Genomic DNA, 25,279 nt, shown 5'->3' with positions numbered 1-25,279 from the left:
TGGCGGTGAACATTTTATCCAAGACATAGAGACCACTCCTCAAAGAAAACAAGACCCATGAAATGTTGTGCAAGGATTTTATTTATTAAGAACCTGATAGCACAGATTGACAAGGGAGGAAACTTACATTACTGGATTGCTGTATCTGTTAATGAAATGGAGTATTACAGAAGCTGGGAGCTTCATGCAGTTCTGATTTTATTTTCTCCATTACAAATTTATATACAACTGTCTTCCCAGCCTATAAATTAAGAGCGTAGAAGTACAATTCTGGAATTAAGGGGAGAGCCCCATTTAATGTTCTTGTAGAAACCACTATCCACTTATCAAAAGAAATGGCCAGTCGGATGCTACTATTTTGCAGAGGATTTTGAGAGGAAAACATGGCTCAAGATGAAGATGGGGTCCCGATCTGACTTTGGGACAGAATGCTATTCTCCAACATTCCTCATTTAATGAGATTTCCATGAGATTTGTTTCAAAATAAGCCACGCTCAGTTGATGATATTCATGCATTAGTAGCAAATATGCTTGGATAGCTTCCTGAATTTCTGCTAAAATAATTTTATAGTTTCTGAATCCACAGCTGAATTCAACTCTTACCGAAGAGTGTATAATGCTCTTCTAGGCCTATCTTATATATGGCGCCAGAAAGAACGGCAGAGAGTCATCTTTTGAAAGGAGAAGAGAACTTAATAGTTGCTGTAAATACAGATTTATTGTTATGAACTTCTTTTCCATTTCAAAAAACCCTCCAACTGAAGCAAAGTGATTGAGTGGCATGCAGCCAACTAGTTTCCACTGAATGCTTTACAAATTAGAACTGGAAACCAAGACCTGAGTCATGCTGCCCCCAAAAGAACTTCGAGATCATGTTGAAATGCTTAGAATATCAAACTTCTACAGGAAAGCTGCTTGGACGCAACGAACGCTTTATTGGAGAGTTTGCACTAAGCAGAGAAACTGACGGATGACCCCTCAAGGCACCTTGCTGCATCTACTTCTTCCGCCCACCACCACCAGCAAGCATAGTAGCCACTCTGATGAAGATATTGAGCGTGTCCACGTAAATGCTCATACACCTGGAAGACAGGACAGAAAGACATTCTGTGGGCAGAGTTTAGCAATGAAACATTTACTTTGTGTGTCGAAGAACGTAAAGTTGTTGAACTGTTCTGTATTCTTTCAACTAAGTTCACTGTTCTTTTACAACAATTGCAAATAAGGCCAACGAACTCCTCCATATTATTTTTACCAGCCAGTTTGCCCATACATTTTTCTTCAGCCCTGTTCAACTACCTGGAAAGTATTCCTATATACGCATGACTATATCTAAGTCTCTGACACAGACTATGGTTTCGATAGTAATGCAGCAAACCTGCGTTTCTCAACCTTGGCAGCCTGAAGATGGGTGGACCTCAACTCCCAGAATTCCCCAGGGAGCATGCACACATTTTCAAGTTGCCAAGGTTGAGAAACAATGCAGTAATCCCTCAATTTAACAGATCCTGGTGGGCTTTGGATTTGTAGACAGAATCTGCTGGACCTGAGTTGTGTTCAAATTTTAGGCTGACTTTTAAGCAATCATTAATAAGACTACAGGTGGGTAAAAGGTCTGCCTGAAGCTATTACAAAGTGTGAAACTTTTCAAAACTTTGAAAAAGGTTCTGCCTCATATGCAAAACTGCCATGATGTGGAAGTACCTGTCACACCCCATTTTGTATGGAAAATGGCAGCTTCACACTTGAAATGGGATGTTTCATCACACTGATAACAGTTCAAAATGACATGTTTTTTACAACCGTACTGAAAAATATTGAATATTTTTTCACAGGCTTTATTAATAAGTCTGAAATGCAAAGGAATTTATGCCCACAAAAGATATTTCAAATTTCCTCTGCTTTATTACAAGGACGGCTCTGTGCTTTTCCAGCAGAGCCTTCCAACTGTCAAAGGCCAATCCAAGATTTGGATTGCCCCAGAGTGTGTTTTTAATTAGAATTATTATTATTAATGTCAGTGGGATGGAACAGAAATTTCCAGCTTGGTTTTAAAGCCATGGGTTTCTTCTTCACCTCTGTGTTATACCTATCTGAGGCTTGAATTGTGTTACATCCAGCAAGAAGAAATACTTACGCATTGATAGGATCATACTTCTGCATTCCAAACCCACTCAGCAGTGGTTGAGTCTCTGCACGTTTTATAATTGCCTGGGTATCGTGGAGCAGGAACAGGCTAAAAAGTACCAATCCACCATAAATCGCGACAGAATACATGCCAGCACCCAACATAGAAGTTGGAGGCAGGAACATAGATCCTGGAAGACATACCCGAAGGCCCCCAAGAACAAAGCATTAAGTTGGTGATGCACACTTTTACCACCCATGCCCAACAGAATGGTAAGTTAGTTCAGCAGGGTCCCTAGCTGTACAGCTAGCAGACTTAAGACCATTCGTTTAGCGACCATTCGAAGTTATGACGGTGCTGAAAAAAAATGGCTTATGACTGGTCCTCGTATTTCCTCGCAGTCATGTGACCAAAATTCGAGAGCTTGGCAACTGGAACATATTTACGATGGTTGCAGCATCCCGAGATCATGTGATCGCCATTTGCAACCTTCCCAGCTGGCTTCTGGCAAGCAAAATCAATGGGGAACCATGTGATTCACTTAATGACCACTGCATAAAATATCATAAAATTGGGTGCAGTCATGTAATACCCTGCTTAATGATGAACTTTCCAGTCCCTATTGTGGTCGTTAAGTCAAGGATTACCTGTAATTTTATACGTGAGAAGTCCAATAGATACACAAAAGTTTAGTGGAGGAAAAAAAGAGGTTGTCTACATGTTACATGTCTACATGTAAGGTTGAGTGGCTGATTTCTAGTCAAACATCTCCAATATGGGAAGCTACCCACCTAGCCAATTGCCTGGCTCCAGTAGGAATACATTTGTACATGCTAAGCTCCTGGAACTGACTGACTACATTAGATAATCAAGCAAAGCCAATTCAGAGCTTTCAGTCCACCTCTTAGGAGAGCTGATCTACTTACCCACAGAAGAAACAATCACAAGTCCCAAGCCCAGACCCAGAGGAGCTCCCATGTTCAGAAACTTCTCACTTGGGGCGCACATGGCCACAGCAGAGAGACCCCCCACGATTCCTGCCGTGTACCAAGCAGCTCGAAGAAGTAGGGGGCCACCAAGAAGAGTCAGAGGAGCCACCACTGCACCCATAACACCTAGGCAAAGAAGAAGATGCTGGTGTGAATTTGACAGAGAAACTACCTGCAAGGAACATTAAGATATGTTGCAGCTTTGTTTATTCAGTGTGATACTAGAGGGACATGTCTTCATGAAGATACATCTCAAGTCAATATACTGTGATGGTTGCTGTGGTGTAAAAGGTTTGAAAAGCGATGCTCCACACCCTCAAGATACATACACTGCGGCACCCATCCCCCACAGGATTGCCAGTAAAAGCCACCTTTTGAAAAGTGATGATGGGGCAAGGATATTTTGCCTCCAACTGCAGCAATGTTCTCCCACACTGCTAGCCAAACCCACTAAAGACCCACATTCAAGTCCTACCCCTCCTTATGGGCCAACTGCAAACCAGAAGAATATTAGATACAATAGCCCTACATCCTAACTCTCCTGAAGTTGAAACCCTGAATGCCACAGAAGTCCAGAATGTTCACCTAACCTGAGACTCTCCTTCCTTTTTTTTTTTAAACTAATACAAGGGAATGACAGAATGAGTAGAATACTTCACATGGTATTGGGAATGTATGTGGTCATATCTTTAATCACAACATTTGCAGGGTCTCAAAACCAGCATCTTCCAGGAGTTTTAAGCTTGCCCCCATTTTAATTTTTCTTCTACTGTAGATCATCCCAATACTGCATGGCAGAGCATGCAGAAATACTTGAAATGCAAGCTGCTAAAATCACCAGTCCTGCTACCAATGATACAGACAAGCAGTTCTTCCCTAAATGAGGTTCAGGTGATGGGACCATGTAGGAGCAGTTATCTCCTTGAACTTGATGGGACTCCAATGGTCCAGGTCATGCCACGTGTTCATTTTTTGGCTACTAAGGAGGATATTTCCAACTAACTCAATGACAAGCAAGGTTTTGAGCTGAAGAAGGATCTCAGTGCTCTTGGGGGAAAAGAAAGCAGCAGAATCAAAAGCATTCAGCAGGGATTTCTCAATATGCATTGTATTTGGTGCCAATGTTTTTAAAAATCCAGAAAAACGAATACCTGCATGCAGCATCCACGCCACGTGTTTTGGGATAGGGCTATGTTCGTAATCTATTGATCGAACCAACATGCCAGCTCCAATCATTGCTGCAAAGGTGGCACCGATTGCCTGTAAATAAAACATTACTAATTAGACTAACAAGTAGCACAGCTGTTTCATTTGGATAAGTACTTTGCAATCCAAGCTTCCCTTATACTATTCTTTTCTGGTATTTTCACAGATAACAGGACCCCAGTATGAAAATGTGATCCCAATCCATTTCCCACCTGTTCTGTTCTCGTGTCTCCAGTCCAGTATGTCTCCCATCCATACATGATAATTTGAGGGACAGACCTAAAATTAGCTTCCTGTATTAAGTGCTAATCATATTCCACACAGAGTCACGATTTCAAAAAACAGAAAATGGGGTGGGTAGGAGGAAGACGGGCTATCCCTGAATTTTTGAGAAGTTTAGAGCAGCCTTTCATGTGTTGCTTCCAGGTATATAAATCTCTTTCTAAAACTAAATGGGGTTCGATGTTTTGGTTCGGGGAACCCTGTTTACTTTGAGTAAAGGACTGACTCCCAGGGCTTGCTGTTCGCTTCATTACCAAAAAGCACGCACACCTATTAAACAAACTACATTAGTTAAATCCTTAGTTACAGAAGGGGTGTTCTGTATTATCTGTCTTAACGTTCCTATTGATTCATTCTTTAACTATGTGAGCTCAATAAATTTGTTCATTTACGCTGGACGTTGTGTGGAGGGCCCCTGTTTCCTGGAGCTAGGCTTTGACTGTGCCCAGGGTTCTGGGGCAGGGGGCAGGAGAAACGGCAAAAAGTATTCTCCTGCATCAGGACTATCAGAACTCTTAACAGTTTCTGATAAAACATGCAAATCGTTTGATAGCAAGACACGACTTCACAGGACCACCATCTAATACGTAAGCTACTGCACAACACATCTTAAAGTTGCTGAGGTTGAGAAACACTGGACTAAATTAGCTACCGTGCCCTCTTGTGGACACCGCTGGATCTCCCATTAGGGCACAAGAACGTAGAAAATGAAGGTCCAGCATTATTGATCTGTCTCCTAAACATCATCCAGTAGCAAGGCTGGAATATAGCTAAACAAGTGATTCTAAACAACTTTTGGAAAAAATAAAAACACTGTTTTAGATTTCTGATAACTCTTTTTACATAAAGGTTAATGAAGATAACCTCCTTGGGGGACTTCTGTCTGTGAATGTGCTACCATCAGCAGAGTTAGAGAAGCAGAGCAGGAACTGCATAAAGACAGAGCATTGAGGCCAGTGTTTTTCAAACTTGGCCACTTTAAGATGTGTGGACTTCAACTCCCAGCATTCCCTACCCAGCATGCTGGCTGGGAAATCCTGCGAGTTGAAGTCACACATCTTAAAATGGCCAAGTTTGAAAAACACTGATTTAGACCATGGGGAGTTATTTTATAGCTTGGCTTTTGCAGCATTGTGCTATGCTGGAGGTGGGCCCCTTATTTAATATTGCTCTCCTGTTTCACTCCCTGAAAGTTCCCATGAAACTGAGAGGTAAATTAACAAAAGCTTCATAGGGTCTTTCACACTATGCAATTAACCTATAGCAATTACTAAAAATATACTATCAGCCCTTGGAAAACAAAACTGAGCACAGAAGGGATAAATATCCCCCATTTTCTGGAACCTGAACCAAGACCCTCTGTCTGAACCAAGACAGGTGGATTTTCTTAAGCCTCCTTAAAATGGTGGAGAGTTTACTAAGGCAGCTTGAGAAGTCATGTGAAAACGTCTCAGCTGTTGTTTGCCCCCATCCCGTTCAAGGAGAGTAGGGGCTGTACGACAGGCCAATGCCTCGTGGGGACTCATGGGGAGTCGGCTCCGTCAATGAGAGGCTGGAGACTTCTCCAGAGGTGTTTCCACGCAGGGCAGGTAGATGACAGCGAGGGAAGGCCTTACCAGCCAGGACCCCTTCATCATCAGTCCCATCAGGGCAGGAGATCTGCTCACTAGCACGGCAGACAAGGCAGTCAAGCCAACACTTCCAGCGAAGTACATGTAGGTGGAACGAATTCTGTCTTTCACATACTGTGGCCAAATACTGGAAAACCAACAGAGACACACAGAGAGTGAGCATTTCACAAAATGAATACGGCAAGCAGCTAAGCCTTTCTCTGATCACATTTGGATTTCTTATGGCTACATACCAGAACCCAAATCATCAAGGAAAAGTGGTGCATACCAGGGTTATGCAAATCCTTCAAAACAGAACACGCTGGAATGCATATGAAGTATTACTTTTTGAACCATTAAAGCAGCCCCATTTTCCTCCAGGCCCACGAAGATGCTTCTGAAGCTGCCCTTGGCTGTCCCTACAGGCCTGTAAATGCAGCTATTCAGTTTTGCATTCTCCCCCCAGCAAAGCTACTCCCAAAATAGCTACTTGAGCCTTGCCAACAACACAGGTTCTTCAGCCATGCAGACAGGGGCACTCTGTATATGCTCCTGGGCATTCTGACATGCCTCTTTTTAAAGGATCTGCACAGCTCCACTGAACTCTCTGTTTGGGGCTAAGGACTGCTCATCACTCTGAATTATCTTCTCAGTTGACAAAACCACTCAGTTAAAGCTTAAAGGTACCATGCTTTCTGCAAAAAACATTTGGAATATTCCTGTGACTGAAATTCTATTGTACAGTAAGACCAACAATATTTAATGCGTATCTTCTGCAGCCTTTTTCTTTGTTTCACTCTTTCTTAAGGAAATCTAGCCATTCACGGGATGATGCCACAGAAGTCAAGGGAAGCCCATTCTGAATGAGAATAAGGCGTCCTTTATTTGAGGATGACTCAATACTCATTAAGTACCTTTCATTCCCCTAAGCCAAACAAACAAACAAAGAAACAAGAAAGCCCCAAACAAGCAAAAATGCTAAACAGGGCTCTTTTTACCATTTAAGTTTTTTTTTGCGTGTGCCAAAGCCTTTCCACTCAGCAAACTCAGTTCTTGGCATAATGATTAAATCGATACACAGCTTTGTGAGTCTTTTTCTGAAGTAATTTAAGTGAATCTTTAAAAATATATTATTGCTGTGTTCTGAATCACAAATCACCTTCCACTACAATTTCTCCAGTGGGTGCTCAAAACTATCCATAAATTGATTTTTACTGTAATTACTTTAATTGCGAGATGAATATGCCACGTTTCCTCCATTATGGAATTCTAGCCAGGACGTATACATAGCTATTAGGTCACTAAACCAATCCATATCTGCTGAGCTTCCAGAAGGCCGGTGTGCCAAGAGACACTCATGGTTCGTATTAGAAATAAATTGCTTACACGGCTTTTTCAAGGGCGCCGATTTCATTGGACATCCCCAACCCATAATAGCAGAGGGCTCCAAGACCGACAGCAGCACCCCCAGCAACTATCCATCTTCCCGCCTGGTCAACTGATAAAGAGAAAACAGCAATTAACTTGAAATAATTCTCTCCTTAATAAAGGGTAACACCAAGGCAATTTCCTAAATGTTTCTGCTAAGGGCCTACTTTATGGCAGAACACGTGCTGAAAAGCTGAACATGCATCAGGAACAGAGAGGCTCAGAATGGAGAAACAAAGATTCACAGGATAATTTTGAGGACATACATCTCTGGCCTGCCTGCCTAACTTTCTATCCATTTGGCCAAATTCACTTCAGCAGCCACTTACCATGTCTTAAAGACTATTAGCTCAATTAGTGATCGTCTTTATGTTTTTGTTTATCTTCCTGCCCCCCTTTCAAAGACAAGGGAGGACAATCTTTCTGCAGTTTGATGTACTGTTTTTGGTTACTACTCTAGATGCATTAAGTGTTTGCTTTAGATGCACTAAGCTTCTCACACTTCCTTTTCCACTGGAAGGCAGCAAAAATTACAATGCAGATCCCAGGGAACTGCAGGCTGCAGGTGGCCCAACTATTATGGGTGCCACCCCTACCTTCTGATTGCTTCATTAGCTCCATTTTGTATTTTTGCAGCCCTCAAAACTTGGCCATATCTACAGTGGACAATGGATTTGTAACTTTGGGTCTGTGTTCAGCTTGACAGGTAGGAAAGCAGCCCCAAATATTTTTTAAGAGAGAGCCCAAAACCTGGAGTCATTTTTGGTCCTTTGCACTGAGTTCTCCATTATTTAAAATATGAGCCACTGAATTCTGAGTTATGCTCAGCCACAAATCAAACATCTCCAAAAAGAGACAGTACAGTGGCTTTGCTTCAAAGCCTGTTCACTTTGTGCCTATCCAGATGTTTCATAGACCTACAGGAAGGCAGCAATTATCCTCAAGTCACAAAGTGGATACAAGGTTTCATGAACAGAAACTGATTTAAACCCTATTTCCTGAAAAGGGCACATTCGAAGCATATAATGAAACTAAAACATAGCAGGCTTCAATATATTTCTTTGGTTTACACATTTGTGCCTGGTAAAGTTACGTCCAGTTAAGATACAGGACAGTGAGGAATTATGAAGTTAATGCATTTTCTGGAGCACTCTGTAATATACGAACAATAGGATTAAGACTGCTTCCTTAAATATGAATGGAAAATAAAGGTGCTCTAGTTACTGACAATTTATACATATGTGTATACACATGAACAGTTTTGTAAATCTTGGGCAATTACTGGGTACAACACAGAAATACACAACTTTTTAGGTGATTAAGTAGATGATTGTGCGGAGGCTAGAATACCAAGTCTTGGATCTAAACACAGTGATGTCAGCAAGTTAACGAGTCCAAGAGAACTCATGCAACTACACACTACTTGGCTTAGATTATATATCTTGTATGTGTGAAAACCCCATCATGTCCCCCAGGACCTTGAATAGGAAGAGCCCATACGCTAAACCCCTCTCCTCTTTTGCCAGGGGCATGACAAGCAATTTGAATGCAAACTACTTCAAACAGTCTAAGCTCAGAACAAATCCTTTCATTGGGAGAGCTTTGTTCTGAGTTTGAAACAGAATCTCTGGCTGTTTCAAGTTTTGTTCTAACCAAGGTGGTTCCAAGTGGGGTTGCTTTGGATGAAACAAAACCCATTTTCCTGTTTTGCAGACCCCCCTAAAGACCTATGTGCTCCTTTAAGGTGCTGCCAAGAAGGAAAGAGAGGGCGCCCACACCAGAATCAAAGTACCTTTGCTGGCTCAGCTCTGAATCCTGCACAACTCCAGAGTTTAATTTATAATCAGATTGTATATTTTGTTTGCATAGTATACCTCTTTCAATCAGAACTTACAATAATTGGGAGGGAAAAACACAGAAACCTACTGATTTATAGCCACACTGATTCTGGCAAAGGGCTAAGACCCACACCCACATATGCACACCTACTTTTAAAGGCTGTTTCCATTGATGGCTCAAAAGCTGCTTCTTTAACTTCTTGACCAGTTTTCCCTCGGCGTATCCCTGTCCGAACCCTGGAGGCATATCCCTGTTATTCAAAAAAAGGAAAAGTGAATTCTAGAGGTCTGAAGGAAACATAGCTGACAGCTGTGCCTCCCAACCACTGGGAGGAAAACTAAACAGCAAGTCAAGGATCATTTTCAAGAGGGATGAAATGTGGAGGAGCACGGCTTGCATGCCTGTGTTCTGTGGCCTTGGGTCAGTCAATAAGATCAGCATGCATGAGAGATCTCACTTGCCAAAAAAACCAAACCAAAACAAAAAAACCCCAAAACCCTGTGTGAGTAAAAGGATGGATTCTGGAGGAATAAATACTAAACTTTGAAACCAGCTGGGAGACTCTGTAACTTGACTGCAAACACATACAACCCTGTTTTTAGGCATTGACAAGGACAAGCACTGAGCCTCTGACATTATCTCACATGGCTACATTACAGCCAACTTCCCGCCTCTCCCGTCACAACCTGAAAGTCAGATGTCTGCAAGGTCAATCCTCTGCAGACATCCACTGGGTCCTGCACCCAGGAAATGGTTTCCATGTCAACACAGATGCCTGTGAAAGAAGCCCAAGACAGAGGAAAATTGTGGGTTCTGATACAGCTACATCAACTTGTGGAAAATGTGTACCTAAGAGAGGAACACATCACTCAGATTCCGATTACGGGCCTCTTGTACATCGCTAGCTGGATTACAGAGACTCTTGGCTGGATCCACCATGACTATTACGTAGGGTTTCCTGGCACGCCAGTGAGCCTTGCTCTGTTGTTTCACCCCTCCTCTTTCACAAACCAAGAGCGACAGATGACTTTTCCCTTTAAACCTGTTCCAGTCCCTGGGGCATCCAACCAAAACTGGTTTTCTATTAAGCTCAAACCCCATAACTAATGTCTCCCCTCTTCTTTCTGCTGCATTTGTTCTGCGAACTCGAGTCCACGCTGGCCAATTGATCCTGTTAGGCTCCCAGTTATGAGCCAGATCCCTGGCCTGCCTTTTTAAATGGAAAAAAATATATAGTTGCTCATATCAAAGGGTGATTAATGAACTCAATAAATACAAAAAAGGGAATGACTCCCTTGGGCCACATTCACCTCCCAATGTCCACATGGACACATCCTGGCACTGCTGGCATCTTCCAGCATTTTTTTCCCTTTTTGCTTTGTCCAGCCTCCAGCTTAGGATGCCCTGTGATCTCTCCTCCAAGCTCTATCCCAGACCGACCCTGCTCAGCTGCTTCAAGTTTAGCCAAGTTCCACAAGGTGCTGGCACTGAGGACTTGTGCATAAAAGGAAATAATAATAATAATAATAATAATAATAATAATAATAATAATGATGATGATGATGATGATGATGCAAGGATGAGATTCTGGAGACACATACCTGATAAGGCTGCATGAGCCATTGCTTTGTCTTTAGAGAGGGATTTCTCAATGTTGGTGAAATCTGAGTGACGGCAGAACGAAGACTCCTGCAGGGGAGTGCCCGAAGACACACCAACCTTGCTGCCAGCATGGCTGCGGGAACCAAGTCAACAGCAAATTCTGCCTGCAACCACATGAAAGCAAGGCAGTTACCATGCAGCAACTTTGGTCTGATCCAGCAAAAGCAGGAGAAAACTGAGCAACACCGCACTTGCTCACAGAGTTGTATAAAAGCAGTCCAACCCAATTTCTCTTGCAGGGGATCAGGGCTGCAGTAGGCTGCATGATGATGCAAAGAACACAGGACCACATTGGAATATTCTTAAGCCAGCTTGACCCCTGAGGACCTCATGGCCAGGATAGAAATTTCTTCTGGAAGGTGTTACACATGCTGCTCCCAGGTTCGGCTTATGGTCACTCACTCACACACTCACAGCCTGTTGAGGCATGCGGATCTTGTCAGCCCCCCTTGCTTTCTACCTGGGTTTTCCAGAGAGGTGCGGCTGGAGCAGACAGACACACAGCCCTGGTCAACAGCCGGGAAATAATTAGGGATATACACAAATCACTTCCAACCGAACACTGAGGCACAAGAGGTTCTTTGGAATACATGGAGACCCAGTGAATTTAAAGTAAGAGCAAAACTTTACTGGTTGCAAGGTATGTTTGCTCTTTCTCATACACACACACACACACACTCATCCACACTTACCCACGTCCTTCCCAACTAAGCTGCCAGGCACTAGCTAGAGGGACAGAAGCCGCCAAGTCTGGATCCAAAGGTGACTCAGACCACTCAGAGTGGGCGGGCTTTGGGACCCCTTTTACCCCCAAAGTCCTTGCTGCCTTGATTTACAAGTTGATGGGATTGGGGTGAGGGCTTCCATGTGCTCAGGCCCAACTTCCTCTTTCTGGTTGAGTCCTTTGTTTTTTCCTTAACGACTTGCTTCCTTCTTATCTACCTCCCTGAAGGGATCTCATGGATAAGTTTCCTGGCTTTTGCCCTCTCTGCTTACCTGCCTGCTTCATCTTTAGGTTATGGCAGCTTCAGCCTAGTCTCACAAAGGTGGTTTTCCAGCTTCCCAGTCCTAGGCTTTCCTACTAGTCCTCCCATCCAAGTATAAATCAGGTCCAACCCTGCTTAGCTTTTCAAGATGGGCTAAGGACAAGGAGAAGATGCCACCAAGTTGGGTTTTGGAATAATATGAAACATAATTGGGTATGCAAGTGGCTCGGGACTCTCTCATTGAGAAGAAAACCAAGCCAGTAATAATTGGTCCCCGATATATTTTTTGAATAAAATCCAGCTGCTGGGCTATTAAAAGAATATGCATTCCACGTTAAACTGAGAAAATCAACAACCATTTATATATGCACCTACGCTTGCACCGTTATCAGAATTGCAACTTCCAACAGAAAGAACAGAAATACGAATGCCTCTTGCAGATAACACTACCCAGAGCCTCTTAGTAACTACAGTTGAGATAAAAGGGATCCTTCTGTCAGAGAGATTATAGGAAATGATTCCTGAACAAGTGCTGGTTGAATACGCCGTTTTAATGAGAAGCACCATAACAGCACTGTTTTGTGAAGCATTAAACAATTTGGTTTTAAATCCAGCACACTCGCTGGTAGGAAAACTTAGAAAAATATTCTCATTTCAGCTTTCGTTCTATATAACTTACATCTGAGCATACGTGTATAAGGCTAGGTTATCAATGCATTTTAAAAAGAACAAGATGCCCAAGAAATATATCGTTTGAGCCTTTCTGTCTCAGACTTTACTTCCAATTCTCCTGAAGTTTTTAAAACAGAAAGGCGCAGCTGCCAACAGAGGGAGGCAAGAGACTGACTATTCCATGGCATGGAGTCTAGTGTGCAGTGTCAGTCCCTAACAGCAAACCAGTAAATGCTGAGTCAAAACTGCATGATGTCACAAAGAGTAATGCCATGTGTGTGCCAGCATCTGCCAGGTCTCTTAACCCTAAAATGAAATGATAATTACTGCACCAGACAGGGCAACTTAGCATGAAGGGCAAAGCGTTGCTGTTCTGATGATCACCAATACGCCGAGCTTTTAAACACAGATCACCAAGATCTCTTAATTTCTTTGCACTTTTATAAATAAATCGCTGTATTATCCCATGGTTACATTACTCTGAGAAATAGTATTTCCATACTGAAATACCGTTTAAATAACTGAACATCCCCTCATGCAGAAAACAATTTTGCTATTGCACCAATTTTGTCTGTATTGTACACGCTCCGTTATTTTTTGTTGGGTTTTTATGCCGTTTTACATTAATTTATGCCGCTCTATTGGTTGTAAGCCGCCCAGAGTTGCTTTAAGGTGGGCGGCCGTACCAGTGTTTCAAATGAATAGACAGACAGCTGATCTTAATTGTGCCGAAAGAGATAAAAAGGTACATGGGATGGTTAGAAGGTAAAGTCTCCCCCGATCAAGCTCGATTCTTGACGCGTCAATGTCTTTGGGGGCGTTTCTGCAGCCCGAAGATTTCATGGTGGTCCCCCATCCAGCACCGGCCCTCGGAGGGCGTCAGGGCGGCCCTTCCTCTTCTTCCCTGAGCCGGGGAAGCCCTCCCGCTCGGGGCGGCCCAGGCCCTGGCTCAGCGCAGGGAAACTGAGGCAGAAGTCGCTCAGCGCCCCCCCCCCCACGGCCCCTCCTGACGGCTCGCTATTCCTCAGGGAGGCCCAGGAGGAATGCGCGGCCTGCCACAACAGCCCTGCCAGGTAGGCCAGTCTGAGAAACAAGGCCTCTGCGCGGGGGGAGGTGCCCGTGTTCCACCTCCCTCCAGCAGAGAAGCCGCTGCTCCTGAGGCCCTGGGGGCATCTGGGCCCAGGAAGGAGGGGAACCCCACAACAGGCCTGCGAGGTAGGCTCGCTGCTGCTGCTGCTGCTGCTGCCGCCGCCGCCGCCCCTTCACTGCGGGGGCGGCGACGCGGCGGCCTGGAGGCCACCGCCGCTTCTCCTGCCGCCGCCGCCGCCGCTCAAGCCCGGAGAAGCGTCCACCCGCCGGCCGCGGCCCACTCACCTCCCGCTGCTCGTCCTTCTGCCGGCGGCGCAGCAACTCTCCCGGAAGTCGGCGTCTCCAAGAGGAGGGGCGTCCGCCCTCCCCGCGCTACCGCTGGCTCGGCCGGATCACGTGGCAGGAGCCCCGCCCCAGAGTGGGTGAGCCGCGCGGCGGCGGCCATCTTGGGTGAAGGCAACGGACGTTCCTTCCGAGGGCGCTCGCCAAATGGCCGTCTCCGGGCGGAAAGTTCGAGAGGCTTCCGCTCGGAGGGCGGCGGCCATTTTGGGAGCGGGCAGCCGAAGAGTCGCTGCCATATTGGCTACGGGCACGAGCGCGGTCCATTGGGATTTATTAGACGGTTTAGGCGCGGTGCTCAGTAGGTCTACTCGGAAGCAAATCCCCCGCTGTTCGGGGGTGCATGCGATGGACTGTGAATGGGAGAGGACGAAAAAGGGGAGCTAATGAAGGCAATTAATTAAATGCATTTCATTCGTGCCTGCGTTTAAATAGACTTGCCAGGCCGAGGCTGCAAATATTGCCTCGGCCACTAGATGGCAGCGGTTTCCTGCGTCGCTTTGCTGCCCCCTGGCGGCTGTTTGGGGCGCAGAAATCAAGGTGGTTTTGTAGAGCCTCCGCAAAGGTTTAACGCGTGGGAAAGAAGCTGGGGGATTAAGAAGGGGAGGAGCAGACTTGTGTAAATGCAATTAATTAAAAAAGAAGAAGGAAACTGTTTTAAAAAACCTAATTATGCGTTTTGGCTACTGCATTTGGCTTGCAAAAAATTAGGAGGCCACCAGATGGCAGGATAGTCTTCTGTTTCTTTGCAGCCAAAGTAGTTGTGCATTTGTGCACGTGTGTGAGTGTGCATGTGCAACCAGTCATCGCACTGTACATATCACGGCAGCTGAGAAAACAATTATTGCACCCATAACCACTGTCCCATGGGCTCCTTGCAACCTCCTGACCCATAAGGCTGGGAAAACAGCCATCCTTTTAAGGCTTTCTGGAATATGAGCAGGGCTGGGCCAGCCAGACCTCCCGGAGCCAAGCGCCCCGAGGGCTGGCGCTGCCACAGAGAGCCTGGCAGGTGTCTATGGCAGGAGCTGAACCACCGTGCCCCGTTCTTCTTATTTCGCCTACTCCAAGCCGACGATTAAACCCAGGTTCCAAGGCGAAGCTCGGATTAAGCGCTGCACCGAAACGCCTCCCTGTAAAAACCTCCTCCTCTTGCCTTTTGCCATATTGTGAATTCAGCGAGTACGGAAAAAACAGAAAAAAACCTCGCAGTTCATATGTTTAAAGATTAGGTCTTTTTATAAACCATTCTACCCTGTGACACGAACCAAAATGCTAATATCTTTGGCACCCATCTCACTGGAAAGGTTACATCCAGGCTTTGACTTGGGTTTAAATTAAAAAGGGTGCTGTCACGCCAGAGCCATATCCTCTGGCACAGAAGATCTGGCCCCAAATCCCAGGCACTTAAAGTCAGGCTTACGTGGCAGCCAAGAAGGAAGTTGAACATGTTGCAAACTGAGCTTTCCTGATGCTTTTCCTGGAACACGATCTTCGGTAGATCATGGCAGTTAGCACTGGACAGCTGTGGTCTCTGGCCTCTAGGAAAGAACATTGTGGAAAGAGGAGACCACCAGGTTCCCACCTTCGTCCCAAGAAGGAGAAACTGCAAGAAGAATGTTTAGCCAAGATTACAGAACAAAAGAGAAACGTGCTCTCATTCTTCCATCAACCGGGGGACGAAACGTTGTGTCTGTGTTTGAGGATGGGTTTTTGGTCATTGGTCTGCTTGGGGTTTATTCTTACTTATTGCTAAATAAGGACATACCTGGAAGAAAAATCAGAAGATGCATTTGGAAATATTTTTGTGGGAATGGCACATGGGATGGGGAATACCTAATGTGGTTTCTTCCTTATACAGTTTTGTAATATGGGTATCTATGTACAGCTTGTGTATGGTACACAAAATGGACAGTGGAACGGAGCCAAGGAAAAATAAGAGAATATACATGTAGCGTCACAAGGTAGAGCTGAAGATGTCCACAGAGCCCCCACCTCTTCCACATTCAACAGCTGCCCCCAAACTGCCTCTCTGTGCCCACAACACCATGGGGCTTACAAGATCTTGGTGAGACATCACTGGACTGGCAGGATTTCCTCTTGCGCTGCAAGATGGATGCTCCTCCATTGCTGGGAACTCTCACCTTGTCCCATCTTCTGGGATCTTCTCGCTCCTGAAGCCAAGGCGCTGTACCGCCATGTCACCATCTCCTTGTTCTTTAGGCATTAAAAAGTGTTTGATGGAGCCCCATTTTTTCCCATTTCCTTGGCTGTTGTATCTCCCCATACGAACAAGACGGACATTCCCTCCGTTGTGTTCCTTGTTGTTCACAAGCAAGAACGGCTGAAACGGCTTTAAAAACAAACAGACCAAAGAGAAAACCCATAGATCTTGTCCCTACCATCTAGAAAAATCATTATATAATGAAGAACATGTTCTGTTCTTCCTCCTCCTTTGCTGCTGCCAAATTCTTCCTTGGGATTGCAAAAAGCAACCTGAATTTGCTTATATTGGTTTTGAGATATTATTATCATCATCATTCTTCTGTTTTCTTTTAATAATGCATTTTGAAATCATGCTTTATTATGGGGCCCCATTCAGACTAAGTCACTCATAAAAATAGTTGTAGCAACTAACAGTTTCCATTAATTTCGCTGGGGTTTGGCCTGGCTTCTTTCTTTCCCCCAAAAAATACTGGCTTAGAAAGACAGTTTGTGGATGTATTAATAAATACATGAATGCAATCTGGAGATTCTAGTGCTTCATGGTCTTACAACCTGTTTGTACTTTGGAGTTCTTTGGGCTATGGGCATAATAACGCCTTGGGGCTAATTTGACAGCCTCCACCAGCAAATAGTTTTCACATTCAGCTTTAGGACCTCTTAATAGCTCTCCCATCACCAGAGAAAGTCCAAATGTTGGTCTAGAATTAAATGATGTCACATATTTCTAAGCTGTAGGTCAAGATGAAGGTTTATAGGAGACTGCTGTTAGCTTTCTCCAGCTCTTTCTAAGCAAATTCTGCAAGAAATATTTATTTTCCCTTGGAGGTGCCTCTAAACCAGGCAATAAAAAACCTTCAAATTTAACCCACCGCTCCTGTGACTGGCAGCTCCGTCCCATAATTGCATTAACAAATGGGGTGATTACGAACTTTGAAGTTTAGGCTCATAACGCAGCCACCAATTGGTTCCTTGTGCAGAGAGAGACAACTTTATCAATGGCTCGTGAGGCTGTTTTCATCAGCAGAGCAGAAATCAGTCTCCGCTTCCACATTTCCTCCTTGGAGCACTGATGTTGCTCAAATGAAATCTGAAGCCGGGCTGGAGGAGGAGGAAGGGAGGGGAAGGAGACAAAAAATGGGAACGTTTTGTGGCTTTGCAGCCTCTTTAGCATTCGAGACCCTGTCTCCAGCCTATTGCGCAAGGCCTGGCCATTTATCTCTTGAATATTATCGAGTCGATTTAATAAGTAGTTTGTTCCTATTTTAGGCTGGACTATAAATAACACAGAGTGGGGGGTTGGAGAGACAATGGGGTATCTGCTGCTATTGCAATTTTTCACCAATGGGAAAGGAAGGCGTTTTCTATTAAAAAGACCGAGCCCTTCTCAGTGGGTTATTTCTCTCTTCTGCACAGGGCAGGACAGTGTTGGCATCTAGAGCAAATCGCCTGGGATCATCTAGGATATCCTGCTGGTTGAGGGAGACCACATGGGCATCTCCTTATCTGTTGCAGCAGAGAGGACAAGTGGGTTGGCAGGGGGAGCTCAGCAATGGGGGAGCAGGCAAATGTAGGGCACGGGCAATGTGCCCAGCTCCGTCCTCCAACAGGTGGGAGGGCTGGAGAGAGTTGCTAGCTGAGGCCAGTCCAGCATCAAGGCAAAGGTGCCATTTTTGCATCAGGGATGTGGGAACACTCGCAACCGATCTGCACTACTGGGTAAAGCGGTCTTCCAACTTCCAGCCTTACCATTTCTTGATGGGAGTGGTTTCCACTTTCTTCGCAGGGGTGGTGGGAGAGAGAAGGCCTCACCTGTGAATGTAACTGGGCCAAGGAAGCAAGAGAATCTTTTAACCCAGCCTGTTTGGGACCACTAAGTATTGTTCAACTAGTACAAACTGGAACGAAATGAAGTCAAAAGAGCTTTTGGAAAAACTGATCAAGAGGGTTGGGGCTTCTGAATGTCCGCTGACGAGCCCCACCCTTTCTATCTTAGCAACTGGGGGTGGGGGGAAGACTCTATGCAAGGCAATAAGGGAGAAAAATTAGTGTTGGAATTCGTTTTTTAAGAAAGTGCTATTTGTACTTTCTGGTTGCATTCAGCAACTAAGGTGGTGTTCTCTTTCAACTTTCCCAGGAAAAGAAAATAACCTTTTAAATTAATTAGGCTTTGATTTAAAATTATTGGTTTTCACCTGGATAAAGGAAAATGTTCTTGGGAGGTTTAATAGCATATTAATGCATGTAAATTCATGCATAGTTCTTTTCAATTCAGTCTCTTGGAAACATTTACGCGCAGAAAGTATTTAATGCACTAGGAAAAACAACAGTCAGTTCCCCAAGGAAAAGCTAAGGTGGAGAATGTTTAAAAATATTTTAAAACACCTAGCATCTGTTTGCCAAACAGAATAAACACTTCAAGTGTCAAACTCAGCTATTATAAGTCAGGTCCTTCATTTGTCTTCTGAAGTGCATAATCTCTCGTGAATGTCATGAACACTCACAGAAATCATCCATTTATCTAGATGGAGCGATTTTAGACATAGTCTGAGTTTGCCCCCAAAATGTAGTGGATTTTCTTGGCAAAAAGTTGTATCCAAGCCTTGTTCCTTATCTGCTTACTTACCTGATACACCTATGTGGAAATATGCAGCTGTCATAGCTTTGGAAACATGTCACGTGCTTAAAAAATGTTCACTTTTTTCTTGAAAAACCAAAACGAAACAAAGAGAGGCGCAGCAGGACGTAGTACAGAAAGAATGGTATGACCACAATGTCAGCATAGGTACTGATATAAATATTACAGCACACGTATCATAAGAATGTCAAAATACCCATCATATTCTACTGATGGGACACTGCAAAATAGCGATCAAGTACGATATAGGGTCTTTCCCCTCCGTTGAGTTGAAATGCTCTCCTTAGGTAAGAAATAACTCTACTGGTGTCAAAGTCTGTTCCCAGGCTAATAAAGATTCAGGATACAATCGCATAAACAGCCAGAAGGAGCCCGTTGGGGGCACTTGCATGTCCAGGGCAGGATCAGTAAGGACCGTCTCAAGGTTTCATGGTTTCTGTTGGGACTCGGCAGAGTGAAGACGGTGACAATCTGGAAGTTGGGGCAGGTCATGGGGTTAGGGGAGAAAGTTTGAGTTTGCTTAAACGGGCAACCAACAGACCTTCACTGAAGCACAAATTGCTTAGTGATCAGTGCCAGAGGTGAAGACACCCCTGAAAAGGGGAGGAATTATAGTCCCTCTTTATGATGTTGATGCTCTCCGTTCAGTCGTGTTCAATTCTCGGCGATTCTATGGACCAGCAATCTCCACATTTTCCAGTCTTGTACAGCTCTTTCAGTTGTTTTATGTCCTGGCTGGTGTCAGCTTTGATGGTGTCTAGCCATGACTTTTGGTGGCCTCATTTCCTTTTACCACGGACCATTCCGAGCATAACTGCCTTTTCCAAAGAGTTTGATCGCATGACATGGCCGAAATAAGTGCTTTTGCCCTCCAGTGATATGTCTGGTTTTATATGCTTTATTAACTTGCTTGTTTGTCACCTTTGCTGACCAAGGAATGCGCAGGAGTCTTCTCCGACACCACAGCTTGAACGAGTCAATTTTCCTCCTGTCTAGTTTTTTCATGGTCCAGCTTCCGCAACCATAGGTAGCTATGGGAAACACGATGGTGCGGACTAATCTGCATTTAGTGGCCCTCTTTATAGACAAATCATAATATACATTTAGTCAGTGTGAGTGGGCTATGGCAACATGCGTGTTAGTGAGTTTAGGATGGTGAGTTAATGGGACTGAATATGGCTTACTTGAGTAAAACAAAGGGGTCTTAGACTGTGTCTTCTGGAGATGTTATTCTCCCAAATGCCTTTGCTTCTCAGGACCTCTACAGAGCTGAATCAGCATTCCTTGTGTCTAGCAATCTATTTTCCTTTGAGAAAGTGCAGGTAGGGAGGGGATGAATGCCTTTGAGAATGGTATTGCCAGAAGGGTCGTTTTACCACGTGTGGTGGACATGTAAAATTGCAAAGAAATTCTGGACTCAAATACAAACCTTGATGCAGAGCATACTACAAATACAGATTCCATTTAAACCAGAATTATTCCTGTTGGGGATAATGGATTTCCAAATAGGAAAACAACTTATTAGAATTATTCAATACATGATTATCGCAGCAAGACTTCTTTATGCACAATTTTGGAAAACTCAGACACTACCAACAAGACAAGAATGGTTGTTAAAACTGATGGAAATGGCAGAAAATGATAAACTGACTTGTTTATTAAAAGAAAATTCAAATAATTATTACCTTAAAGAATGGAAACCATTGATGGACTATTTGCAAAATGCAGGTGGGGCGAAGCTTACATGGGAATTTGAAGATTAGATTATAAATGTAATGGGATATGCTTTGACAAAGAATTATTCCTACTTAATGCATTAAAAACTAGCACTTATGACACTTATATTATTCTTAAGACCAGAGATAGATTGGAAGCTATCTATTTTTCATGTCTTTTTTCTTTTTCTTTTACTTTATCTCACCTTTTCTTTTTCTTTTCTTTATAATTTGTATTTTTAATTTTCTTTTTCATTTCTAACTTTTAACTTTGTAATCTTAAAAATTTCAATAAAATACTATTTAAAAAAAAGAGAGAGAATGGTATTGCCTACCTAATACCATTTTCTTCTTTAACTGAGAGTTCCTTTCATCTAACTGATTTATAGCTGAGTTAGCCCTTTGTAAGTAAGGGGCTTTGTAACCTGATGTCCCAAACTCTATTTCACCACCTAGAGCAGGATCCCATTTAAGATACGGCCCTGTGGTGAGGAATGGGATAGAGAGCAATGAAACAATAGCAGCAAGGATGGTGGACCTGGTCTTGCTCCTCAGTTGTAATCAGGCAAACCACCAAGGAAGATTATAGTTACTGTAGGCATTGCTATTGTTATCAACAAAACTTTGGTGGCCACAGATTGGAAGGAGCACATATAATCCTTTTTCCTACAAACTCAGATCATCAGGTCTTAGCTGTGGAAATTTTAGTTGGTCTCTGCGAGGAAGGGATACTTTGCTTCCATTAAATACTGTGTGTTTATTTGTCTATTGTCAGACAGAGGGTCAAACAGGAGGCAGGAGGCAAACAACACAGCAAATAAAATATACAGTGCATTACCATGCTACCGGCTGTTGAGGACTACGTGACCATCTAAGATGGATCTCCTGGCGGGGCCCTGAAATCAAATAAAACTGTTGTTAGCATTGTGATTAAATGAAATAAAATGAAATGTCACTTACCATCAGGAGTATGTGTAGCACACTTATGTTTCCCCAAATGGATAAATTTATCTTTGATCATTACAAAGAGAACAAAACAGAACGACTGGAAGTTTATGTGTTGTGGCCGATTTGCCAAGGGCCCCTGTGTGTGGGTGTTAGCCAAGAGCAGACTTTCACCACTGTGGAACAGAACTTTGGAGTGGGTATCCTTGGTCTGGAGATCTGAGAGAAAAAGTGATCTTTATACCTCATCTTCTCTACCTGGTAGATCCTTTGGGGGAGGAGAGATGAGGTTGATATGGAGGTCCCTATAAAGGTTGCAGTATCATCACACTTAGCTCACACCCAACTATGCTGGATATTTCTGGGGTTTCTCCAGGAGTCTCAACAGCTGAAAGATGGTTCTGCATGGTCAGCACATATGGGATGTGCCAAAGAGTCCATGGGAGTCCCATCCAATATTATAGCTGCATTTTGCTCCTTAGATGTAGGGGAGGCACATCGCTTTATGAAGCAGCAACTTGGAAGGTTCGTGAACTTTGCGAAGCAGGGACTACTCAAAGCCTCATCAAAGAAAAATACCCTTCAAATCTTTCCTCCTCCTCCTCTTCCTGAACTTTCCTTGGCTATTTTGTCAAGCTGCGCTTTCAAAATTCCCCTTAAAGTCTCCGTTTAGTATATAAGTTTCTTTGCTTTCCTTTGTATTTAGTCCTGCAGTTCCCTAAGGAAACTGTGAAGGAGAAAAAGTCAATCAACACAACATTACAACTAATACAGATGTTCAGTGATTTCCCGTTATTGGTAGCAAAAAGCCCCCAGCCTTATCTTTCATTCTGTAGGCCAGTCGGTCATTAGAAACTGTGCAGGAGAGGAAAAAATGGTATTGTTTGGGGGGAAAAAAGAAGAAAACCTCCCTTAAATTATTCGTCTCTGCAATAAGAGTAAATATAACCAGAAGTTTCAGAAAGATCTAAACAGAGGAAATAGGAAGAGCCATCCAATAAAAGTGAGTGGAGGTCTCCCAGGAGGCTTGTGTATAGACTTCATGAAATAAACGTAAAAGCTTTTAATGCTTCTTTGCAGTTTGTTTTTCAGTGAGGATTGTGGACAACTTTCAAATGCTGCCACTTTTACCAAAAGGGGTATTTACATTCTCAAAAAACCATGTTTACACCCTGTTCAAGGAGCTGTGCAATCTATGCAGATTAGATCTTTGACAGCTTTTCCATGCTATCTAACGGCTTCCATGCCACAAAGACAGAGGAAAGGATTTTGCTAGCATTCCTTTCGAGACATGCAGCATGAATCCTGCCTTTGAGACGAGATCCAAAACAAGTTCCAGCAAGAGTTGTGCTGTTGGTAGAAACTGGGAATTTGAAGATCACTTAGAGCCAGGGACTTTGTGATCAGAGACACAGTTAGGTCATTGTAGATTCTGGACGTAAGGTCCTTCTATTCCTCATTCTTCAGATGATTGTGTAGCTTACTTCAAAATGTGGTAAGCTACCCACTGAAAAAGGGAGAACTCCTCTGTTCTTTTCATAGAGGTTCTGGACTTTCATAGAAGTTCTGCCCTGCTTTGAATAGAGAATCCTGAACCTGCATAAGCCATTGAGACCTTCACTTCAAATCTCTCACTCGGTTCAGGAATCCAAAATTAAAGCATTTCCAGAAAATGGCTATTTGAACACAGCCGGTAAGGGAAGTCCACCACCTATGGAACTGGTTCTACATTGGGATGTTCTCCAAGCCATGGTGCACTTAGAGAAGGACTTTGGGGTAGATATCCAAGGACTGCTTTAGCAGAAAGAAAGAGGTTGAGCAGCAAGGGCTATGGTTTAACAGTACCAAATTGCACGTGGTGAAATCTTGAGTGAAGAAGCCTCAGAACTGTGAGAGTTAATCCAATAGCCCTTTGTGTCATAACAGCTGCTGATCTGAAGCAATCTTGACCAGAAAAACCATTGATACCATCTCCAAAACTACGAGTGAATCCTCACATCCCCCAACCACAGTGCAGTCATGTGCTGGTAACCATTTTTTGATGCCATGCCTTCAAGAGGTTTCTACCCCACGGCTGAGACAGCTTACAGACATTTTTAGCTGTTCCAGTTTTAAAGGAGCCATTGTCCTTCTTCTCCTGATGCAATTTTTCTTGTGGACAAAATCTAGCACACTTCATCAACAATTTGGTCTGGTAGGGAAGAATACATCCAGCTTATAGTAGCTACTCTGACTGTTGCTGACATGTTCCCTGTCCCATGGTCCTTCCATGGCCATTTTGATGGGACAGCAGGATAGACTGGACACCTGGGTTCTTCAGAAGCATCTGCCTGTGTCATACCCAACAAGCATTTTCCATATAGTTTTTAGAAGGGTTAATTATGTCAAAAAAGCATTAGACCTGTGTATAAGGATGTGTTTAGTGTTCTTTGGAAAGAGAGTTACTGTAATAGGCAGGAGGAAACTTGGTGAACAGCAGGACAAGCCGCAACCAAGACAAGGGTCAGATAAAAGAAATCTGACTCTGGGGCAGAAATGTAATTTGAAAAAGCATCTCAGACTTGACCCTCCCTAGTTCTCTTTTTTCCTTAAAACTATATTAATTTTCAGTAAAGAGTAAAATATAAGAAAACAGAAAAAACAGAGAGAGTGAAAAGTTCAGAGAAAAAAGAAAGTTAAAAGTACAAAGGAAGAAAAGAAAAGGGAAAAGAAGAAGAAAAGAGATGACTTCCGACTTTCTCTGTTACAGGTACAAATATAGAATGCATACATATATCTTACAATATAACTAGTACAAAGTACTTCTCTAATCCTAAACTCTATTAATTGTCTAACCCCCAAATCAGCATGCCATTTTTGCAATTCCATACAAAAAAGAAAAACAAGAGTGATTTCCAAACAGAAACAACGCTAAGCCCCCTTGTTTATCTCAATATAATCTATTTCACCCTCCCTGCTACTTCCATTATTGTCATCTTCCCTTCTCCAGTCATGAATATCTCTGTGTTTTGCTATCTGTGTGCATATAAAAATCCCAATACTATTATCGTATACCATCATCCCTTCCCAAAGATAATAGAAAGCACATTCATATTGCTGATATTTCCCACACGTGCTAACACTCCCTCATACAGTATAGTCCTAATGACATCCTCATTCAGTCCTAATCAATAAGAAACCCCTCTAATAACTATCAAGAACATAACCTATACTCATTTTTTTCCTGATATTAAGTAATACTAATCCTAGTAACATTATCATAAGGTCCTAGTTCCAAAAAACATCATTAATCTATCAGAAACAACAACCTATGTTTTAACCATAATCAAACAGGTGTACTTTATACACTTTCTGTTTACTTTTACGGAGTTCAATCTTTAGTCCTAGCAAACAGTGCCCCACAAGTTAAATCTTTATCATTTTCTCCTTGTCTTCTTCTTTCAGGAACAACTTCAGTAAGTTCTCTTTATCTCTCAATGTTTTAAAATCTTTTTTTTGTAAATCCAAAATGATATCATCATTAGGCTG

General features: G+C 43.3%; 1 protein-coding gene across 1 annotated transcript; it reads right to left on the bottom strand.

Annotated features, from left to right (window-relative positions):
- Positions 1-63: 63 nt before the first annotated feature.
- GHITM (growth hormone inducible transmembrane protein) lies at positions 64-14,299 on the bottom strand. The gene is made up of 9 exons (XM_088129415.1): positions 14,177-14,299; positions 11,084-11,248; positions 9,633-9,732; positions 7,602-7,713; positions 6,222-6,363; positions 4,269-4,377; positions 3,055-3,243; positions 2,138-2,318; positions 64-1,082 (listed from the first exon to the last, which is right to left on the bottom strand). Exons 2-9 carry the CDS (start codon positions 11,213-11,215, stop codon positions 998-1,000), a joined length of 1,050 nt encoding a protein of 349 aa, XP_087985541.1. The 5' UTR covers positions 11,216-11,248; positions 14,177-14,299; the 3' UTR covers positions 64-997.
- Between the last annotated feature and the right edge of the window lie 10,980 nt (positions 14,300-25,279).

Source organism: Python bivittatus, unplaced genomic scaffold (assembly GCF_059951505.1).
Source record: "Python bivittatus isolate LINGU-HERP-01145 unplaced genomic scaffold, Pbiv_v1 ctg000050_np1212, whole genome shotgun sequence".
In the NCBI taxonomy this organism is placed as follows: domain Eukaryota; kingdom Metazoa; phylum Chordata; class Lepidosauria; order Squamata; family Pythonidae; genus Python; species Python bivittatus.
The sequence above is the reverse complement of the archived record's forward strand: the minus strand, read 5'-3'. Positions and strand labels throughout refer to the sequence as shown.